Source organism: Phacochoerus africanus, chromosome 2 (assembly GCF_016906955.1).
Source record: "Phacochoerus africanus isolate WHEZ1 chromosome 2, ROS_Pafr_v1, whole genome shotgun sequence".
In the NCBI taxonomy this organism is placed as follows: Eukaryota; Metazoa; Chordata; class Mammalia; order Artiodactyla; family Suidae; genus Phacochoerus; species Phacochoerus africanus.
This window is the reverse complement of record NC_062545.1, coordinates 75,524,554-75,542,890: the sequence shown is the minus strand read 5'-3', so window position 1 is coordinate 75,542,890 and position 18,337 is coordinate 75,524,554. Positions and strand designations below refer to the sequence as shown.

The following is an 18,337-nucleotide window of genomic DNA, read 5'->3' as shown; positions in this document are numbered from 1 at the left end:
CTCCTAAAAACCAGGACCACTTTTTCAGGAAACCAACTATCAAAACTGACTCAAAAAGAGATAGAGAACCTAAACGTCAATAACCACTGAAGAGAAAGCATTCAAAAATATAGCCCCACTCCAATACAGCCCAGGATCCAATGGTTTTGGAGGGAAGTTGTGTCAAACTTTCAAAGAATTAAAAACTCAGGAGATATTTCCTATGTTTTTATTTTATTTATTTTTGTCTTTTTGCCTTTTTGTAGGGCCACTCCCATGGCATATGGAGGTTCCCAGGCTAGGGGTCTAATCAGAGCTGTAGCCGCCGGCCTACACCAGAGCCACAGCAATGCGGGATCCGAGCCGCGTCTGCAACCTACACCACAGCTCACAGCAATGCCGGATCCTTAACCCACTGAGCAAGGCCAGGGATGGAACCCACAACCTTATGGTTCCTAGTCGGATTCGTTAACCACTGAGCCATGACAGGAACTCCCAATACTTCCTGTGTTTTTATAAGCATTTTCAGAGCAATGGAAAAGACAGTAAGCTGTTCAATTTATTTTTCAGTTTCTTTTTTTTAAGTTATATAGTTCATACAATTAAAAAGGTATAAAAAATACAAATTCATTTGAAAATTAGCATGACCCTGATAGCAAAACCTAACCAAGATAATAGAAGAAAAGAAATTACAAACGAATGTTATTTATAAATATAGTCAAATAAGAGTATACTAAGCTTTTATTAGCTTAAAAATTTTATAAATATAATCTATTAAATAATTTAAAGAGTGAATGAAAACCCATTATCTTAGTCATTGCTGAAAAAGGCATTTGGTAAACTGAATTTGAATTTTGCATAACTTGAGACTGTGGTCTGTGGTTTTTCTTTAAGACAAATGGTCCAACAATAGGTGAGTATTATACTTCAAGATGACATGATAATAACATGAAGAGTCATTGGTCTCATCTCTTAACCCCAGACTCCCAGTCCATCCCACTCCCTCCCCCTCCCTCTTGGCAACCACAAGTCACTTAGCTGTATAGTAGAAATTGGCAGAACACTGCAAACCAACTACAATTGAAAAAATAAAAATCATTTTAAAAATAAATAAGTAAAAAGTGGTTGGTTGCAATGAGAATAAAATGGGAAAGGGCTGACTCCAGAGACATTTAAAAGAAGAACCCCAGGACTTAATGACTGACTGCATACAGCAGGAAAGAGAAAGATGAGGTCAAAGATAAATTTGTTACCAGAAATTAGAAAAGGGAGTTTCGTGTCCTACCTCGCTTTTCAGATGAAACGTTTGTTTTCCCCATTTAAACTTCTTAACATAATGAAGAGTTTTAATAATTGTGTTCTCAATGTCCAGAAAGATAAAATTTCCCAAAGAAAGCTGAACATTGCCGTTCAAAATAAGATCCTGCAACCACAGCAAAAAGTAAAATGTAGACAGTTTGATTTCTTATTTCCTTTTGAAATATAGGTTAATTTTTAAACAAAATGTCAAATTATAAACAATTGTTTTTTATGGCTGCACCCACAGCATATGGAAGTTCCCAGGTCAGAGATTGAATCTAAGCCACAGCTGCCACCTATGCTTGGTCCTTTAACCCACTGCACCAGGCCAGGGATCGAACCCAAACCTCCACAGTGACCTGAGCTGCTGCAGTGGGATTCTTAACCCACTGTGCAACAGGGAGAACTCCAAATCTTAATTATTTTTATAGCTTAAAAGTAATAGATCTGACTCCAGTGTTTGTGGCAAAGCTGAGATGAAGGCTTCTTAGGTCCTCACAGGGGGTTCCCTTCCAGATGCCCTCATTGTGGCCAGATAAGCTGCATTCTCCATGAGACCAAGTGAATTCAGTGTCCTCTACATGCTGCTGTCTCCAGACAGTGATGAGGAAGGTTTGTAAACCTCATCAGAGCACGCCCACAGTTAATGGTAACTGCAAGCCATTGTCTGTCGTTTCACTTAGCAGAAGTCCAAAGTTGTGTCCTCTTTCAATCAGTGGCAACATCTACATACCTTTGGACAAATCATTTCATTTTAGTTCTCTTATCTGGAATTTCAGTACCTACTCTACCTATTTGATGGAATAGTTGAAAATATCAAAATCATGGAAGAAATATTACCTCATAAGCTGTAAGTTACTATTAAAATGTCAGGTGTCTGGAATTCCCCTCATGCCTCAGTGGTTAATGAATCCGACTAGGAACCATGAGGTTGCGGGTTCAATCCTTGGCCTTGCTCAGTGGGTTCAGGATCCGGCCTTGCCATGAGCTGTGGTGTAGATCGCAGATGCTGCTTGGATCCTGAGTTGCTGTGGCTCTGGCGTAGGCCGGCGGCTACAGCTCTGATTAGACCCCTAGCCTGGGAACCTCCATATGCGGCGGGAATGGCCCTAGAAAAGGCAAAAAGACAAAAAAATAATAATAATAAAATAAAATAAAATGTCAGGTGAGCCATTATAATTTTTAAAAATTATTTCCTAGAGGACTAACTGCCAATAACTCTACAAGATTGCAGCCTGGAGCCATCAGTGAATCGACAGGGAAATGGTACAAGGCAGAGACACAGGAGCATTATGTTATTATTTTGGACATAATACCAAATATTATTAGTACACATAGGATGCCTTGGAAAACTCTCAAAATTTTTTCTACCTCTCACAGAAGGAAGAAAACACTTAAAAGTTGGTTGGGTTATGAGAAAAAGTCACAGATTTGGCTCATTAACCAGATTCATCAGACACATACTTAAAGTACTAATAGTGATCGGCCTTTGAACAGTATTAATTCAGTAAAATGTGGCAATTTTTTTTTGTCTTTTGTCTTTTTTAGGGCCTCATCCGAGGCACATGGAGGTTCCCAGGCTAGGGGTCCAATTGGAGCTATAGCTGCCGGCCTACACTACACCCACAGCAACACCCAATCCTTAACCCACTGAGCGAGACCAGGGATCGAACTTGCAACCTCATGGTTCCTAGTCAGATTCGTTTCCACTGTGCCATGACAGGACCTCCTACAATTTTAATTTTTGAAATCTCTTTAAAGAATGTGAAGATTAACTTACTGTTGATGTTAATTAACCAGAAACTGAAACTGAAGTTAGCTGATGAATTTGTGAAATGGAATAAGTTTAAGGTTTTCATTTTTTTCAGTTGCCAAAAAAATGTCAAGTGAATATGGCTTAAAGCATTTGTCAATAGGAGAAGCTTTGCGTTATGTGTTAAACCACCAGCCAGACACAGAGCTGGCACTTATGCTAAATTGGCATCTTCATAAAGGAATGACAGCCCCTGATGAACTGGCTATTCAAGCCTTAGAATTATCTCTGATGGGAAGTGTATGTAATACCGCAGGGTAAGTGGGCGTGGGGTGGGGGCGGAGAGGGAGCAGGATGGGGTTAAATCTCTCAAGAAATTACTGGAAATGAAAACACTTATCTTAAACGGAGTTGAAAGCTCTTGTAAAGCTTTCAACTGCTTCTCCAACTCTGGGCCCCTGTATGATTACATATTTTAATTTTCTGTCAAGCTAGACCTAAGCTCAAACATTCACATGCCAGAATAGCCGGGAGGCCCCTTCACTCCCTGCAGCAACCCCTGAGTTGCTCAAAAAGTCTCCAGGTTTACGCAGCCCATGAAGGAGGCCCCTGTGACTTCCACAGCCCAGCAGAGCTTCTCGCTGCCCCATGGGGTGGTGAAGGCATAGCCCTCCCCTGCCCCCTGGGGGGTACGGGTCCCTTAGAGGTGGTCTCTCACTGGCCCAGCTCTGTGCTCAGGAAGCAGCACCCCTTCCCCCCTTAATGCCACGTGTGGATAGAAGAGCCCTGAGCTTCAACTGTCTGTCTCTTCAGCTCACACGCCTCTGCTTAACCGTGGCTTCCTTGACACCGCTGCTGGTCATGCCCAGGAGTAAAAGCTGGTAAAACCTAAGGCCCTGCTCTTGAGCCTGGGTCGCTGACCTAAAATCTTACTGATATACTCAAAGGTTTTTTATATTAGGAGCCTCCTTGTCTTTTGCTACCACTGGTCCTTAATCAAATCCTTGGACAGTTCTCCTAATTCAGTTGCAAGGGAGCAGATTCTAGAGTATCAGGTTTTTTTCCCCAGAGAAGGCCCTGGGACCGTGCAGACTGAGTGATCACCTCTCTTATGTGCAGCATTGCATGTGAAGAGTCTCAGTGAGGATAACCGCAAAGTCACAGAGGTTTTATTCTATCTTAATATCAGGACAGTGACCGTCCAGTCACCCTGCATTTCCCTAGTCTGAGGCCCTCTCCAGTGACTCTTCACAGGACAAAGAAGTTGAGCTGCTCTCTATTAAAGCCAGAGTGGCAGCATCCGTACATTGTTGTAGGCTTGCAGGCTGGGTTAATTTATAATCCTCTCTGCAGTGGAGCTTAGAACTAGTTAGTGCCTAGAGACTTAGCTAGAAAGCATGGAGGGAGGACAAACCAGCTCTTCCTGGAGACCATGCCCAGCTTGCTCCCACCTCAGAGGGGCTTTCCTGGCTTCGGGGCCACTTCCCCCAGGATTTGCAGACAGCCGCTCTTCCTCCTCTGACACTGACACTCACTACCTTAGACTATTGGACTAATAAATTCTCCATCATTTCTGCTCAGAGGCCTGATGGGTCCTGATGAAATGATGCTCTCCTAGATACCGTACAGTTCCCCATCTCCACTTCCCCACCCAGCTTCCTCACAGAATTTTACTACTGAAAAAAAGTTTTAGCACACAATTTTTCTGGAGCTCTTTTGGGGTGCACTCAGTTAAGGATCCAGAGTGTCACTGCAGCAGCTTGGGTCACTGCTGTGGCTTGGATTCAGTCCCTGGCTCAGGAACTTCCACATGCTGTGGGTGTGGCCAAAAAAAAAACGGAACAATTTTTCCCATGTTTGCTTTATCTCTTAGCAAAATACTGTTAATTGTGCTAGGACCTTTTCTAAATTTTAAAACATTTTAATGTGCTTCTTAAAAATCTTCGTTTACAAGGCACCTTGTCTTACTGCTACTGATGTTTCAATAAAAAAAATTTACAATATCTCTTTGCTATAAAACTACAATATTAAGATCAGGGATGGGTAACCCTTTCCATGCCAGCCATCCCATTACAGGGAATGTTCATTAATCTACTACTAGGTCCTTTATATCCTTGATCTACAATCTTTAAAACAGCTCTAAGGGTTAGATGATTCCTCCTATTTTACTGAAAACTGAGGCTTAGAGAGGTCAGACCAGGATTCAGAGCTAAGACTGTGTACCTCTGAAACTCATGCTCTTTCCACTCTTTAGGGCTTAGAATAACAGCACCAATTAAATAACAAGGTTCATGGTATTATGCGTATTATCTCTAAGTCTGCCAAAACACAGCTCTACAATACATTACATGTGTGAATAAGAGCTGTGTCCAGATGCATTCTGCCCTCCTTCTGGCTCTTGGGCTGACTGAGGTTAAAAATATAGAGAAAAGGAGTTCCCTTTGTGGCTCAGCAGATTAAGAACCCAACTAGTACCCATGAGGATGCAGATTGGATCCCTGGCCTTGCCTGGCGGGTTAAAGGATCTGGTGTTGCTATGAGCTGTGGTGTAGGTCGCAGATGCAGCTTGGATCCTGCATTGCTGTGACTGTGGCCTTAAAAAGAAAAGGAAAAAAAGGAGATAAAAAGAGATAAAGTGGGCAAGGTAACAAAATATATCAAGTTACATAAGGAACAACATGGGGCTAATCCTAAAAACAGACTGTTTCTGGAAGACAGCAAGTCTGGGAAGAAGGAAATCTGGAGTTTTTGTTTTCATATTTCTCCTTGTTAGTGTTGTAATCGATGGATACCCTGTAACAAAATATCAAGTGAGTCTCTTGGAAGATCGGTCAGTCATCCCCATGGTCATCTTTGAGTTGGATGTGCCTTCCAAAGAGATTTTCAAAAGATTGCTCGTGGAAAAAAAAAAGGAAACAAGGTAACATGTAACAAAAACAGTGATGAAAGGAATGACCTTTATTCATCCAGAAAAGGAAGTAGATTTCTAAGGTTTTTAACAGCTTTTTCCATTCCTTCTCTGTTTCTCTATTAGTTTGCCATATCCATTGCACAACAGCTCACAGATTATAGCTGTCAGGAACTCAAAGTACCGCAAAAATATTGGTGATATTAGGCAGTTTTATCAGGAACAGCGTCAGAACTGGTATGTGATTGACGGCTTTCACAGCAAATGGTGGGTATGGAATGAAGTCATTAAGAAGGTTAAAATGGTGAATAAACACATACAGATATACCTGGAAAGAACAAAAGCAGGTAAGAAAACAGATAACCCTGAAAACAAAATAAAATGTGAACTTGAAGTCTACATATATGCATGCTTGACTCAAGTTACCATAATTCACTCAATTTGAACATTTGTTCCCATGACTTTTTTTTTTTTTTTTCCGTTTCTCTGTGGCCTCTGGAAGTTCTCGGGCCAGAGATTGAACCTGTGCCACACAAATGACAATGCCAGATCCTTAACCCTCTGAACCAATAGGAAACTTCTGTCCCCATTACCTTAATCAGTATTTGATAAACATCATACTTTCCAGTTATCGTGGGCATGTATATTTGTTCTAATAAATAAGTGCCTTTACTCAAGCTGTCATTTTTTGACTGCCCATGTGAACCTATCATATAAAAGCAGTGCATGGTGTCTCACTGGAAGAGTCTGATAGTGTTTAGAATGCCATGTCAGAAGCTGGTTCAGTGGAATTCTTGTTGTGGCTCAGTGGAAATGAATCTGACTAGTAACCACGGGGATGCAGGCTCAATCCCTGGCCTTAGTCATTGAGTTAAGGATCTGACATTGTCATGAGCTGTCATGTAGATAGCAGACGCAGCTGAAATCTGGCATGGCTGTGGCTCTGGCCTAGGCTAGTGGCTACAGCTCCGATTAGACCCCTAGCCTGGGAAAATTCATATGCTGCAAGTGCAGCCTTAAAAGACAAAAAAAAAAAAAAAAAAAGCTAGTTTCAGGAATGGTAGTATATATGAGGGCAGGGGTCTATGGAGTGACACTAGGCAAAATTTTGTTTAGAAATCTAGAATTAGTTATTTTTACTTCTTACATAGTGAAATTATGGTATTAAAGAAATGTTGATTGTATTAGAAATTTAATTTGAACATAGAATGTCTTTTAATTTATATTTGGAATCCGTGAAAGAAAATGTTGGATTATCTATTCCTGGAAGTTTTCTTGATTTTTCTCCTAAAATACCCAAAATAGAAGGAAAATTATCTACACCTCCTGTCTCTAAAAGGAGTGATGACACCAAAGAATTGTCTGGAGGGGTCTTATAGACATCTGTTTAATGATTTTGTCTAACTTTGGAAAATAGGGATAAGGTATAAATGAGGGAACAACATGACAGAATCTCATACAAAAAAAAATTCAGTGAGGATTCTGATAATAATGGCATCATTGAATCTTGTCTTGATTCATTGTTTGGGCATAACCAGTATCTCCCATTCCTATTTGTTAGCAGCTTGGGGATCTGTTTTCACTTAAGGATTATAAGGCATGAAGATGAGTGCAAGGGAAGAGACAACCGAGTTTTAGACCTATTCCCAGTAACTTTTGGATAGCATCACTCTAGGAAAACATTCCACAGCAGACTTTGAAAGTAAACTTGTGCCTCATTCATCTTTCTGTCACCCTGCTTCACTCTTCCTGCCTTAGATTGGGTTGCCTAACAACAGACTCAAGATGAAAAGTTCTGTGCAGAAGCTTTATCAAGAAGTACTCTCAGGGAGTTCCCGTCGTGGCTCAGTGGTTAAAGAATCCGACTAGGAACCATGAGGTTGAGGGTTCGATCCCTGGCCTCACTCAGTGGGTTAAGGATCTGGCGTTGCCGTGAGCTGTGGTGTAGTTTGCAGACGCGGCTCAGATCCCGACTTGCTGTGGCTCTGGCATAGGCTGGTGGCTACAGCTCTGATTAGACCCCTAGCCTGGTAATCTCCATATGCTGCAGGAGCGGCCCTAGAAATGGCAAAAGAAAGACAAAAAAAAAAAAAAAAAGAAGAAGTACTCTCAGAAGTAGAATTGCCAGATTTAGCAAATAAAAATATAGGATATTCAGTTAAATTTAAATGTTTGAGTAAATGACAAATAATTTTTTAGTATTAGTCTGTCCTCTATGTTGTACAGGATAGGTTTATACTAAAACCTGTTCATTGTTTAGCTGAAATGCAATCTTAATTGGGCATCCTGTATTTTATCTGTCAGCCCTAATTAGGAGGTACACCCATGGGGGAGTGAAGGGAGAGCAGAGGGAGAACTGACCTGCAATATGGTAGAAACAGAAGCCTCGGTAGATGCCACAGGGAAGCACTGGATTTAGGATGGGCCTTCAAAATTTCCCAAATTGAAATTTCCCCAGGCTTCATATCCTTCCATTGATATGTCATCCACAAAAGGTCACTCTGCGAGGGGGTATAACCTATGACAGAGGGGACAATTCCCAGTGCAGCTGTGAGCCACAAGCACAGATGTTTCTAGCAGTGGGGGGTGCGGGGGGCATCAGCCCTGAAGAGGGATCTGGATGGGGCACCACAGTATCCACCACATTGTTCCTTGTATCCTAACCTCTCCCTCGAATAGTTTCATCTCATTGAAACTGCCCTTTTGCTCTTCTGCTTCCACTTCTGCCTGATAATCTGTACCGGAATATTTGAATTTTGTTTTGAGTTTTTTATAGTCTCCATTTCCTTTGCACACTATTCAAATGACTCTCCTCTATTGGGGCCAATTTATTCTGATAAAATGGACAAGGTCAAGGCTAGAAAATGAAAGAGATTCTTCCTCATTCTGCCACATTCCAGAAAAGGATATATAGGGGTTCCCTCATGGCTCAGCAGGTTAAGGATCTGACATTGTCACTGCTATGGCTCTGGTTACAGCTGTGGCATAGGTACGATCCCTGGCTCAGGGACTGCCACATGCCATAGGTGTGGCCAGAAAAATAAAAAGAGAAGAAGGTATATAGACATAAAGAATGACACCAAATGTCATCAAGAATATTCCAAGAATCAGAAAAAGAGATATATGAGTGTCTTTTAAGACTTGAAGTCATTTGAGTCTAAATTACCCTGTAATTAAACCTGTCAAGATTGGTGAGGTCAGCACATTGGAGCTAAAGAGCAACCTAGGATTATAAAACTATAGTGCCATGTAGTATAATATTATAGCCTTGTATAATACTATATACTTTAACAACATTATATATTATTACACCATAGTACTGTGCATTATAATTCTTTTAATAATAATATTATACCACTGTAATATTATAGCAGTGTAATATATTTTGTAGGAAAGGACTATTGGGTCTTGGCCTTTTCATCTGTGTCACAAACAATGGATGGTATGGTGGATTAGTTTATCTATTGCTTCGTAACTTATTATTCTAAAACTTAACAGCTTAAAACAAGACACACGCACTCACAGTTTCTGTGGAATTGAGGCAAGGTTTAGCTGGATCCTCTGCTTTAGGGCCCCTTAGTCAGGGTGTCGGCCAGGATTATGGTCTCATCTGAGGGCCCTCCTGGAAAAGAACCCACTACCACATGCCCTCATGTGTTGTTGACAAAATTTCATCCCTTGAGGGTTGTTGGACTGAGGGCCTCAGCATCTTGCCAGCTGTTAGCCAGAGGCCACCTGCAGTTCCTTGCCATATGGACCTTTCCAACATGGTAGCTTGCTTTCTCAAGTGAACAAGATAAGGCAAGAAAGAGTGCCAAGACAGCAAAAAAAAAAAAAAAAAAAAAAAGAAGAAGAAGAAAAAAAAGAAAAAAGGCGTTCCTGTCATGGCTCAGTGGTTAATGAATCTGACTAGGACCCATGAGGTTGCAGGTTCAAGCCCTGGCCTTGCTCAGTGGGTTGGGGATCCAGTGTTGCTGTGAGCTGTGGTGCAGGTCGCAGACACAGCTTGGACCCCGCATTGCTATGGCTCTAGCATAGGCCGGTGGCTACAGCTCCAATTCGACCCCTAGCCTGGGAACCTCCATATGCCTCAGGTGTGGCCCTAGAAAACGACAAAAAAAAAAGAGTGCCAAGACAGAAATCACCGTCTTTTGCAACTCTTAGTTCCCCAAGACTGCTGTAGCAAATCCATACGTTGGATGACTTAAACAGAAACGTATTCTTTCACAGTTCTGGAGGCTAGAGGCCCAAAATCAAGGTGTTGGCAGAGACGTACTCACTCTGAAGGCTCTATGGGAGAATCTGCCTCATGGCATCTTATTAGCTTCCAGTGTTGCCAGCAGTCCACTGCATTCCTCTGCTTATCACTCCAGCCCTCAGGATAAAGTTTATGTTTACACTGTCATGTAGCAAACTAAACTATAATTTATGCTTCATAATTTTAGTTAGTCTAAGACTTACCTTCACATAAAAAAAAGTAAAACTTTTGACTTGTGAAAGGAACTGATAATAAAATATATTGGGATCAAAATTTGCTCATTATAACTAAGATGGATTAAAAAGTTACTTTATTTTCTGTAACATTGCATATTGCTTTTTTTTCTTGTTTTTCTTTTTTTTTCTTTTTTTCTTTTCTACGGCCATACCCGCGGCATATGGAGGTTCCCAGGCCAGGGGTCTAATCGGAGCTACAGCTGCCGGCCTATGCCAGAGCCACAGCAACATGGGATCTGAGCCGAGTCTTCAACCTACACCACAGCTCATGGCAACACCAGGTCCTTAACCCACTGAGTGAGGCGAGGGATCGAACCCTCAACCTCATGGTTCCTAGTCAGATTCATTTCTGCTGCGCCATGACAGGAACTCCCGCATATTGCTTTTGAGTGCCCATTCTAGTGGAGTACTGGGGATAAAACTCTTAAACCTGTCCATTGGATGAGCTTGGGCTTTAAAAACAAAATAGACCCTTTAGGATAAACCAGGTTACTTTTGGATAAATGTTCTTCCCCTCCCTTGGGTGCCATCAGGGCACAGGGAGAAGTTTGTGTCAGTAACATCATGTCAACAAACTATTTGTACTTCCTGAAATCTATCCCGTAGAAAAATTTTAAATATTTAGCAAGTTGATATGCATGTGTGTATACAACTACATATGTGTGTGTATTGTTTGTAACATATGTATAGTTTATAAAAGCTAAGAATTAAAAACAACCAAAACCTTTATCAACAGATAAATTAAGTATAGGCACATTTATACAATGGAATAGTATGCATCAATTTAAAAAAATACGTAGAAATTCCTGTTGTGGCTTAGCCGATTTAGAACCCAACATAATGTCCGTGAGGAAGCAGGTTGGATCCCTGGCCTCGCTCAGTGGATTAAGGATCTGGCACTGCCACAAGCTGTGGCATAGTTCATAGATGCGGCTCAGATCCAGTGTTGCCATGGCTGTGCCTTAGGCCAGCAGCTACAGCTCCAATTCAGCCCCTAGCCTGGGAACTTCCATATGCTTCAGGTGCAGCCCTAAAGAGAAAACAAATTTTTTTAATTTTTTAAAAATTAAAAGAATTAGGTAGATCATATAAACTAATATGGAAAGATGTCAAAGGCCATAACTAACTGATAAAAGCAAGTTTCAGAATAATGTTTACAGTATAGTGGCATAAGCATTCTATATGCAAAAAATATATACATATGTAAATGCAAATGTACTTTAAAAATCTGAAAAAGATGTAAATGCAACAGTGATTACCTCTTAGGAGAGATGTTGGATTGAGAGGCTGGAGGTTTGAAGAGAAACTTTTGCTTTTTACTCTTTTTGGATTTGCAGTGTGTACTCATTTGTATAGTACTAACATAATGGAAATTATTCATTTTGAAAATTGTGGTTTTCTGTGAACAAAATAATAGCAATTTATCTGTTAATAATAGGAAAAGCCGCCTGCATTGACAAGTTGTGTATTTCCCCTGAAGAACTGACTTCTCGTCTGGGTGAATTTGGACAGTTCTGCCCTGTCAGCCTGGCAGAATCATATGAATTAGTTGATTGCTCTTTAACTGATTCCTTGGAATTTGCAGCGGAGTTCAGAGGTCACTATTATAAAATGAGTTCTCAGGAAAATTTTAATGTAAGTTTGCTCCTAATTCCAGATATTAACTAGGGAAAGAAAATGCCTATCTCTGAATTTATCAAACAGAAAGGGATGGACACAGCTGGGAACACCCAGGAACTGGGGACCAGGAGCCCCATCTTTTGAGCTTGTGATTCTGAGACCAATAAGGCAACTAAGAGGGCAGTCCTAAGACTGTATCCCAAGACATATTTTAGAACAAAGAAGTTCAGGGTCAGTGATGGACCAGCTGGGCCAGCTTAATAAGTAGGGAGACCCAATAATGAGCCAACCCATGGAGCGGATGCTGAGCATCTGGGCTTAGCCCACAGGTGGGTATTTGGGGGATTCTGTTCCCAGGGTGCAGAAGGGAAGTCAAATTAGAAATGAAGCAAGCCCCGACTTACGTCTCTTGTGTATTAAACATTCTTGTATCACTTTAATTCCCTATATACCTTATATTTCTGTTTAATGGAACAGAATACAGATTTGTTCTGATAGTATAATGACCATAATTCAGTGATATTAAAAACGTTGGTAGCTGAAAACTAATCAGATGCCTCTAAAACATTTTATTTTCCTCTGAAGAATTGGAAATTTTTTATCACTTTATTAAGACAACATTTATTTCTTCCTGCCTATTTAAATGATAATCACAGAATTTCAAAACTGGACGTGACATTAGAGATCGTGTTCCTGGTCTGCTCCCTTCATTTTACAGAGTGATAACTAAAGCTAGAGATGCTAACTCCCCTGCCCAAGGTCAACCACCTAGTTAATTACACAGCAGGACAGGAGACGGGTGGCAGCTGACTGTGCACACCAGTGCCTGGCACATAGAAAGAGCTCCACAGATTTTTTTGTATAAATGGATGAATGAGTGAAAGACCTTCAATGAAAGCAGTTGCAAGTCCTGCTCTAAGGACCTCCCAGTCAGGGAAAGAGGCAAGGTAGTGCAGAAAGCAGCTCTCAGATGGTTTGAAGGACCGAATATTGCTCCTGAAAGCGGGGAGAGTAGCGGGAGAGCCTCAGTGGAGTTTTGTTGGCATGGCATTCCTGTTTCAAGTGGTCACATTGATGTAATCTTCCTTATAGAAATTTTTGGAGAACCCAGAACAGTATGTTCCTCCGTTAGCTCCTCATCCACTGCCCCCTGCTGACATGATCCCCAGGAGGCTGACGCCATCAGAGCTGAAGAGTCGGTTCCCTAAGTGTGCTGAGCTCCAGGGCTACTGTCCAGTGACCTATCAGGATGGCAGACAAAGGCAAGTCCTCACCCTCATGCAAGCACAGGACGATAGCTCTGCTTGGGATGCGTGGTCCAAATAACAGTCTTAACATTTTGATCAAAAGGACCCTATTGTTTACCTGGAAAATGTTCTATTTCTTCCTTAAGCTGCAAAGATGGAGAAAGAATGTTGACATTTTCTTTACATAGTACTGCAGATTAATCATGCAATACATAGTTGTTGTTGTTTGTTTGTCTTTCAGATATGAAGCCCTAGTACCAGGTAGCATTAACTATGCTTTAGAATATCGTGATCGTATATATATTTGTGAGAGTAGAGAAAAACTTGAGAAATTTTTGAGGTGAGACCATTCATTAAGTCACAAATATTTATTGAATATTTACATGTTTTATTAAAGTACAGTTGATTTACAATGTTGTGCCCGTTTCTGCTGTACAGCAAAGTGACTCAGCCATATATATATTCCTTTATATTTATATTTATATATTCCTTTATATTTATATTCCTTTATATATTTTTCCTTTATAAATATATATATATATTCCTTTTCTTATATTCTCTTCCATCATTGTCTATTCCAAGAGATTGGATATAGTTACCTGTGCTGCACATTTGGATCTCATTGCTTCTCCATTCTAAATGTAATAGTTTCATCTACTAACCCCAAACTCCCAGTCTATCCCAGTCCCTCCCTCTTCCCCCTTGGCAACCACAAGTCTCTTCTCTATGTCTGGGAGTCTGTTTCTGTTTGTAGATAGGTTCATCTGTGCCATATTTTAGATTCCACATATAAGTGATATTGTATGTATTTATCTTTCTCTTTTGACTTATTTAACTTAGTATGAAGATCTCTACTTGTATCCATGTTGCTGTAAATGGCATTCTTCCATTCTTTTTTATGGCTGAGTTGTATTCCATTGTATGTAACCCACATCTTCTTAATGCATTCATCTGTTGATGGACATTTAGATTGTTTCCTTGTCTTGGCTATTGTGAATAGTGCTGCTATGAATATACAGGTTCATGTATTTTTTTGAATATATGCCCAGGAGTGGGATTGCTGGATCATATGGTAGTTCTATATTCAGTTTTCTGAGGAATCTCCATTCTGTTCTCCACAGCGATTGTACCAATTAACATTCCCACCAACCGTGTATCAAGGTTCCCTTTTCTCCACACCCTCTCCTGCATCTGTTATGTGTAGACTTATTAATGATAGCCATGCTGACTACTGAATGTCTATGTTAAATGCATCCTGCAGGGATAGGAGTAGATATATATGTGGGCGTATACACACACAGAGACCCACACACATACATGTATGAGCACATATACATACACATAGCTGAAGGGGGCAGCAGTTACTCATCTCCTGCCAGGCATTTCTGTTTTTCACAAGAAGTTGGAAACCAAATTTCTTCTTACATTTTTCTGACTTTTAAACTTTTGTAACTAACTCACTATTTTGTAAAAAAATACAATGTGGATCAAGTCCCCTTTGCAACTAGAATTTGTACAGTCGTTTGTGATTTCTAATGAAGCTCAGCTGGAAGAAATTTAACTGGAAAAAGAGAAGCAGCATTAGTTGCTGAAAGGGATATAGGATTGAAGGAGCGAAGGTGGTTTTTCTTTTTTTTCTTTTTTCCCCCGATGGGAAAGGTAAGTGCAGGTGCGTGGGAAGGATCCAGTAAAGAAGGAAACGGCAAAGGTGGGAGAGAGGGGTAAACTGCTATGTTAAGATACCTGGAGGAGTTCCTGTCGTGGCTCAGTGGCTAACAAATCCGACTAGGAACCATTAGGTTGCTGGTTCCATCCCTGGCCTCGCTCAGTGAGTTAAGGATCTGTAGTTGCTGTGAGTTGTGGTGTAGGTTGCAGATACCGCTCGGGTCCCGCGTTGCTGTGGCTCTGGCGTAGGCTGGCGGCTACAGCTCCAATTAGACCCCTAGCCTGGGAACCTCCATATGCTGCGGGTGCAGCCCTAGAAAAAACAAAACAAAACAAAAAGATACCTGGAGCGACTGGAGTGGGGATTCAAAGTGTGGGTGGAGACTGCTCTTAGACGGAAGTAAGCTCTGCCATAGAAAAAGGAATTTCCATCCTGGTGGCTTCTCTTTTTATAGCATGGCACCTGTGCAAGGGGTTTCTTGGGAGGGTTGAAAGTGTGAGGAGAATAAAGAAAGTTCTGTACAATTGCTGTGCAAAATAACACGGAGAAGAGGTGAGTGGGACTAGCAGGTGCAGCAGGTGGTAATGAATTCCTGGGAGCCCCCATCTCCCCACTTGTATCATCTTCTCTCATCATCCCCTCTCATTATCTGGAGGAAAATAGGTAGTGAACGTTACCTTTCCGTTGTCTTTTTTGTGTCCACCTTCCCGTGTACACACAGTGAGTATCTTTGTGAGCATAGATCTAATGAATTTTGTGTTCTTAGGTCGCCCTCGAAATACTGTAACCAGAAGCTTCCTTACAAACTTCCCCCTCCAAAGGAACCAAAGTGTCTCACTAGCCTGCCTTTGCCTGGATATCTGGAACAGGTCATTTACCTTTTCTCTGTATAGATGTTAGAAAAGTACAGCAATCTCTTCTTTAATGATGACTTTTATTTTGGTAACGATGACTACAAGGCAGGTTTTCTGATTTTAAGCTGCAAACCCACCTTTAACCTGTTTTGGTTTTGACTAGTTGTGAAAAAAAAGTGTGAGAAAGGCCTGTTTCCATAGCTAATTCCCAAATAGCTGCACTAAAGTGAAGATTAGGATGTTAGAAAATTATTTACATTTGACATATAGTGTGTTTCTCATTTTGAATTTCAATGCCTGTAAAACTTTTTCTTCATTTGAAATATGCAAATTGGGAGTTCCCGTTGTGGCACAGCAGAAACAAATCCGACTAGGAACCATGAGGTTGCCGGTTCCATCTCTGGCCTCGCTCAGTGGGTTGAGGATCTGGTGTTGCCATGAGCTGTGGTGTAGGTGGCAGACATGGCTCAGATCCTGCATTGCTGTGGCTGTGGTGTAGGCTGCCAGCTGTTGCTCCAACTTGACCCCTAGCCTGAGAACCTCCATATGCTGCAGGTGTGGCCCTAAAAAGCAAAAAATAAATAAATAAATAAATAAATAAATAAAAAGAAAAGAAAAGAAAGAAAGAAAAAAGAAACTGTCAAACATATAAAAATAGAATTGTGTAATGAAACCCCATGTATCTATCACCTAGCTGGCCCTAAGTCAATTTGTAGTTGTTGTTTTTTTAATTTTTCCTAATCAAATGTATTTTGTGTTTTTTTCCTGTTGGCTAAGTGCTCATTTAACTACCCTTATGAGCTCCATCCTCAACCCCAAGAGACTATTTGAGGCAAAGAACAGCCTCTTTATCTCTTTGTCACAAGGAAAGAAAATAAACTCAAATATGCACGATTCACTCCCTACCTGCAGGGTATTGCAACTTCTCTAATTAAAGCCATGAATGCAGCAGGATGCTTAAAGCCCAAGTTCCCCTTCTTAAGTGTAAAGAGATCTGCGCTACTCTATATAGCATTTCATCTAAAAGGTATGTCTTTTTGTTGTTGTTGTTGCTGTTGTTGCTAGAAATGATGTGGTACTCATAACTAATTTAATATTAATTGTAGTATATTGTGATAAGTAGCATTGTCAAGCTGGGTTGGTCACTTGCATGGGGTATGTGTGAGTGTTGGTAGCCAATGTTTTAGCAAAAATATCATAATTGAGTTTCTAGGCTTTTTTTCCTTTTTGGCCGCACCTGTGGCATGCAGAAGTTCCTGGGCCAGAGATCAAATCTGTGCCACAGCAATGACCTGAGCCACAGAGGTGACAACACCAGATCCTTAACCTGCTGAGCCACAAGGGAACTCCTGAGCCTCTAGTTTTTAAAGCAGGGACTATGAGTAGCATAATCAGCTTTAGGTAATCCATGCCTTGTAGGAAGGTGAATAGAGGCAATTATGGTCTAAAATAGAATAATCCCCAAATCTTATTTGGGATTTGGATATCTCCTCAGCCATAGCTGTGCAACTCAATCACACCCACAGTTCTTCTCTTTAATTTAATGATTCGCTAACCTAACAAAACATTCACAGTTCTGTGAAATTTTCCACAGCCTTTAATCCTAAAGGTTCTGAATATACAAGAAAAAAATATAAGAAGAAGATGGAGCAATTTACAGAGAGATGTGAACTCATTACATACTTGGGTGCCAAGATGACAAGAAAATACAAGGAACCTCAGTTTCGAGCCATTGACTTTGATCATAAATTACAGACCTTTCTCTCTCTTAGAAGTATAGACCCAGTCAATGGATAGAATGTTTGGGTAACTGCACCCAGAATCTTCAGTTACCTGAAAGGGGTAAAAGGAAATAGATTGAAAATCTGGCCCTCCCTGATGTGCTTTTCCCCTCCTGAGCGATGCGCCACGGCTGCCAGACGTCAAGTGAATTCAGAGCTCTGCCAGCCAGGAGGGAATGGTCTTCCCTAAGCCTAAGTTTTCATATGATTTTAAAAGTTATTACTCTTTGCCTGAACTTTGATGCTCTAACAAAATAGTTATTTCATTTACAATTCCATTTAGTATATTTAGGTACCTTGTATTTTACTTAATGCATCTACTGTTCATTTCCTTTTTCCTTTTCAACCTTTTCAGTAGAAAAGTCAGTCTCTGTTAAAGGAAATTCTGTGGTGAAAGTTAGAAAGCTTTAAGAAACAACATTAATATTGATATAAATAAAATAGAAATATTGGTTACATTTTTAACAAAAGGAGTTGTTTGTATACTTCATGAACATAAAGATATTTTATCATTTTCCCAAGAAAATAAATGAATTTTGAGATAACTAAATGGCTGCTGCTTTTCTTTTTCTCAAGTATTCAAGGAAGCATGCTGTATGCATTATTTTGCAATTAGAAATCACCTGGATAGGAGTTCCCGTTGTGGAGCAGTGGTTAACGAATCTGACTAGGAACCATGAGGTTGCGGGTTCAATCCCTGGCCTTGCTCAGTGGGTTAAGGACATGGCGTTGCTGT

The 18,337-nt window shown here is 40.7% G+C and overlaps 1 protein-coding gene across 1 annotated transcript in view; it reads left to right on the top strand.

Moving 5' to 3' along the window:
- Nucleotides 1-18,004, top strand: part of AK9 (adenylate kinase 9) — a 130,710-nt gene extending 112,706 nt beyond the window's left edge. Inside the window, exons 30-38 of the mRNA XM_047769141.1 lie at nucleotides 3,147-3,348; nucleotides 5,805-5,951; nucleotides 6,066-6,286; nucleotides 11,872-12,068; nucleotides 13,146-13,315; nucleotides 13,542-13,640; nucleotides 15,733-15,835; nucleotides 16,733-16,847; nucleotides 17,415-18,004. Coding sequence (XP_047625097.1) covers nucleotides 3,147-3,348; nucleotides 5,805-5,951; nucleotides 6,066-6,286; nucleotides 11,872-12,068; nucleotides 13,146-13,315; nucleotides 13,542-13,640; nucleotides 15,733-15,835; nucleotides 16,733-16,847; nucleotides 17,415-17,617 — 1,457 coding nt within the window. The 3' untranslated portion in view covers nucleotides 17,618-18,004. The remainder of the gene's footprint in view (nucleotides 1-3,146; nucleotides 3,349-5,804; nucleotides 5,952-6,065; nucleotides 6,287-11,871; nucleotides 12,069-13,145; nucleotides 13,316-13,541; nucleotides 13,641-15,732; nucleotides 15,836-16,732; nucleotides 16,848-17,414) is intronic.
- Nucleotides 18,005-18,337: the final 333 nt, after the last annotated feature.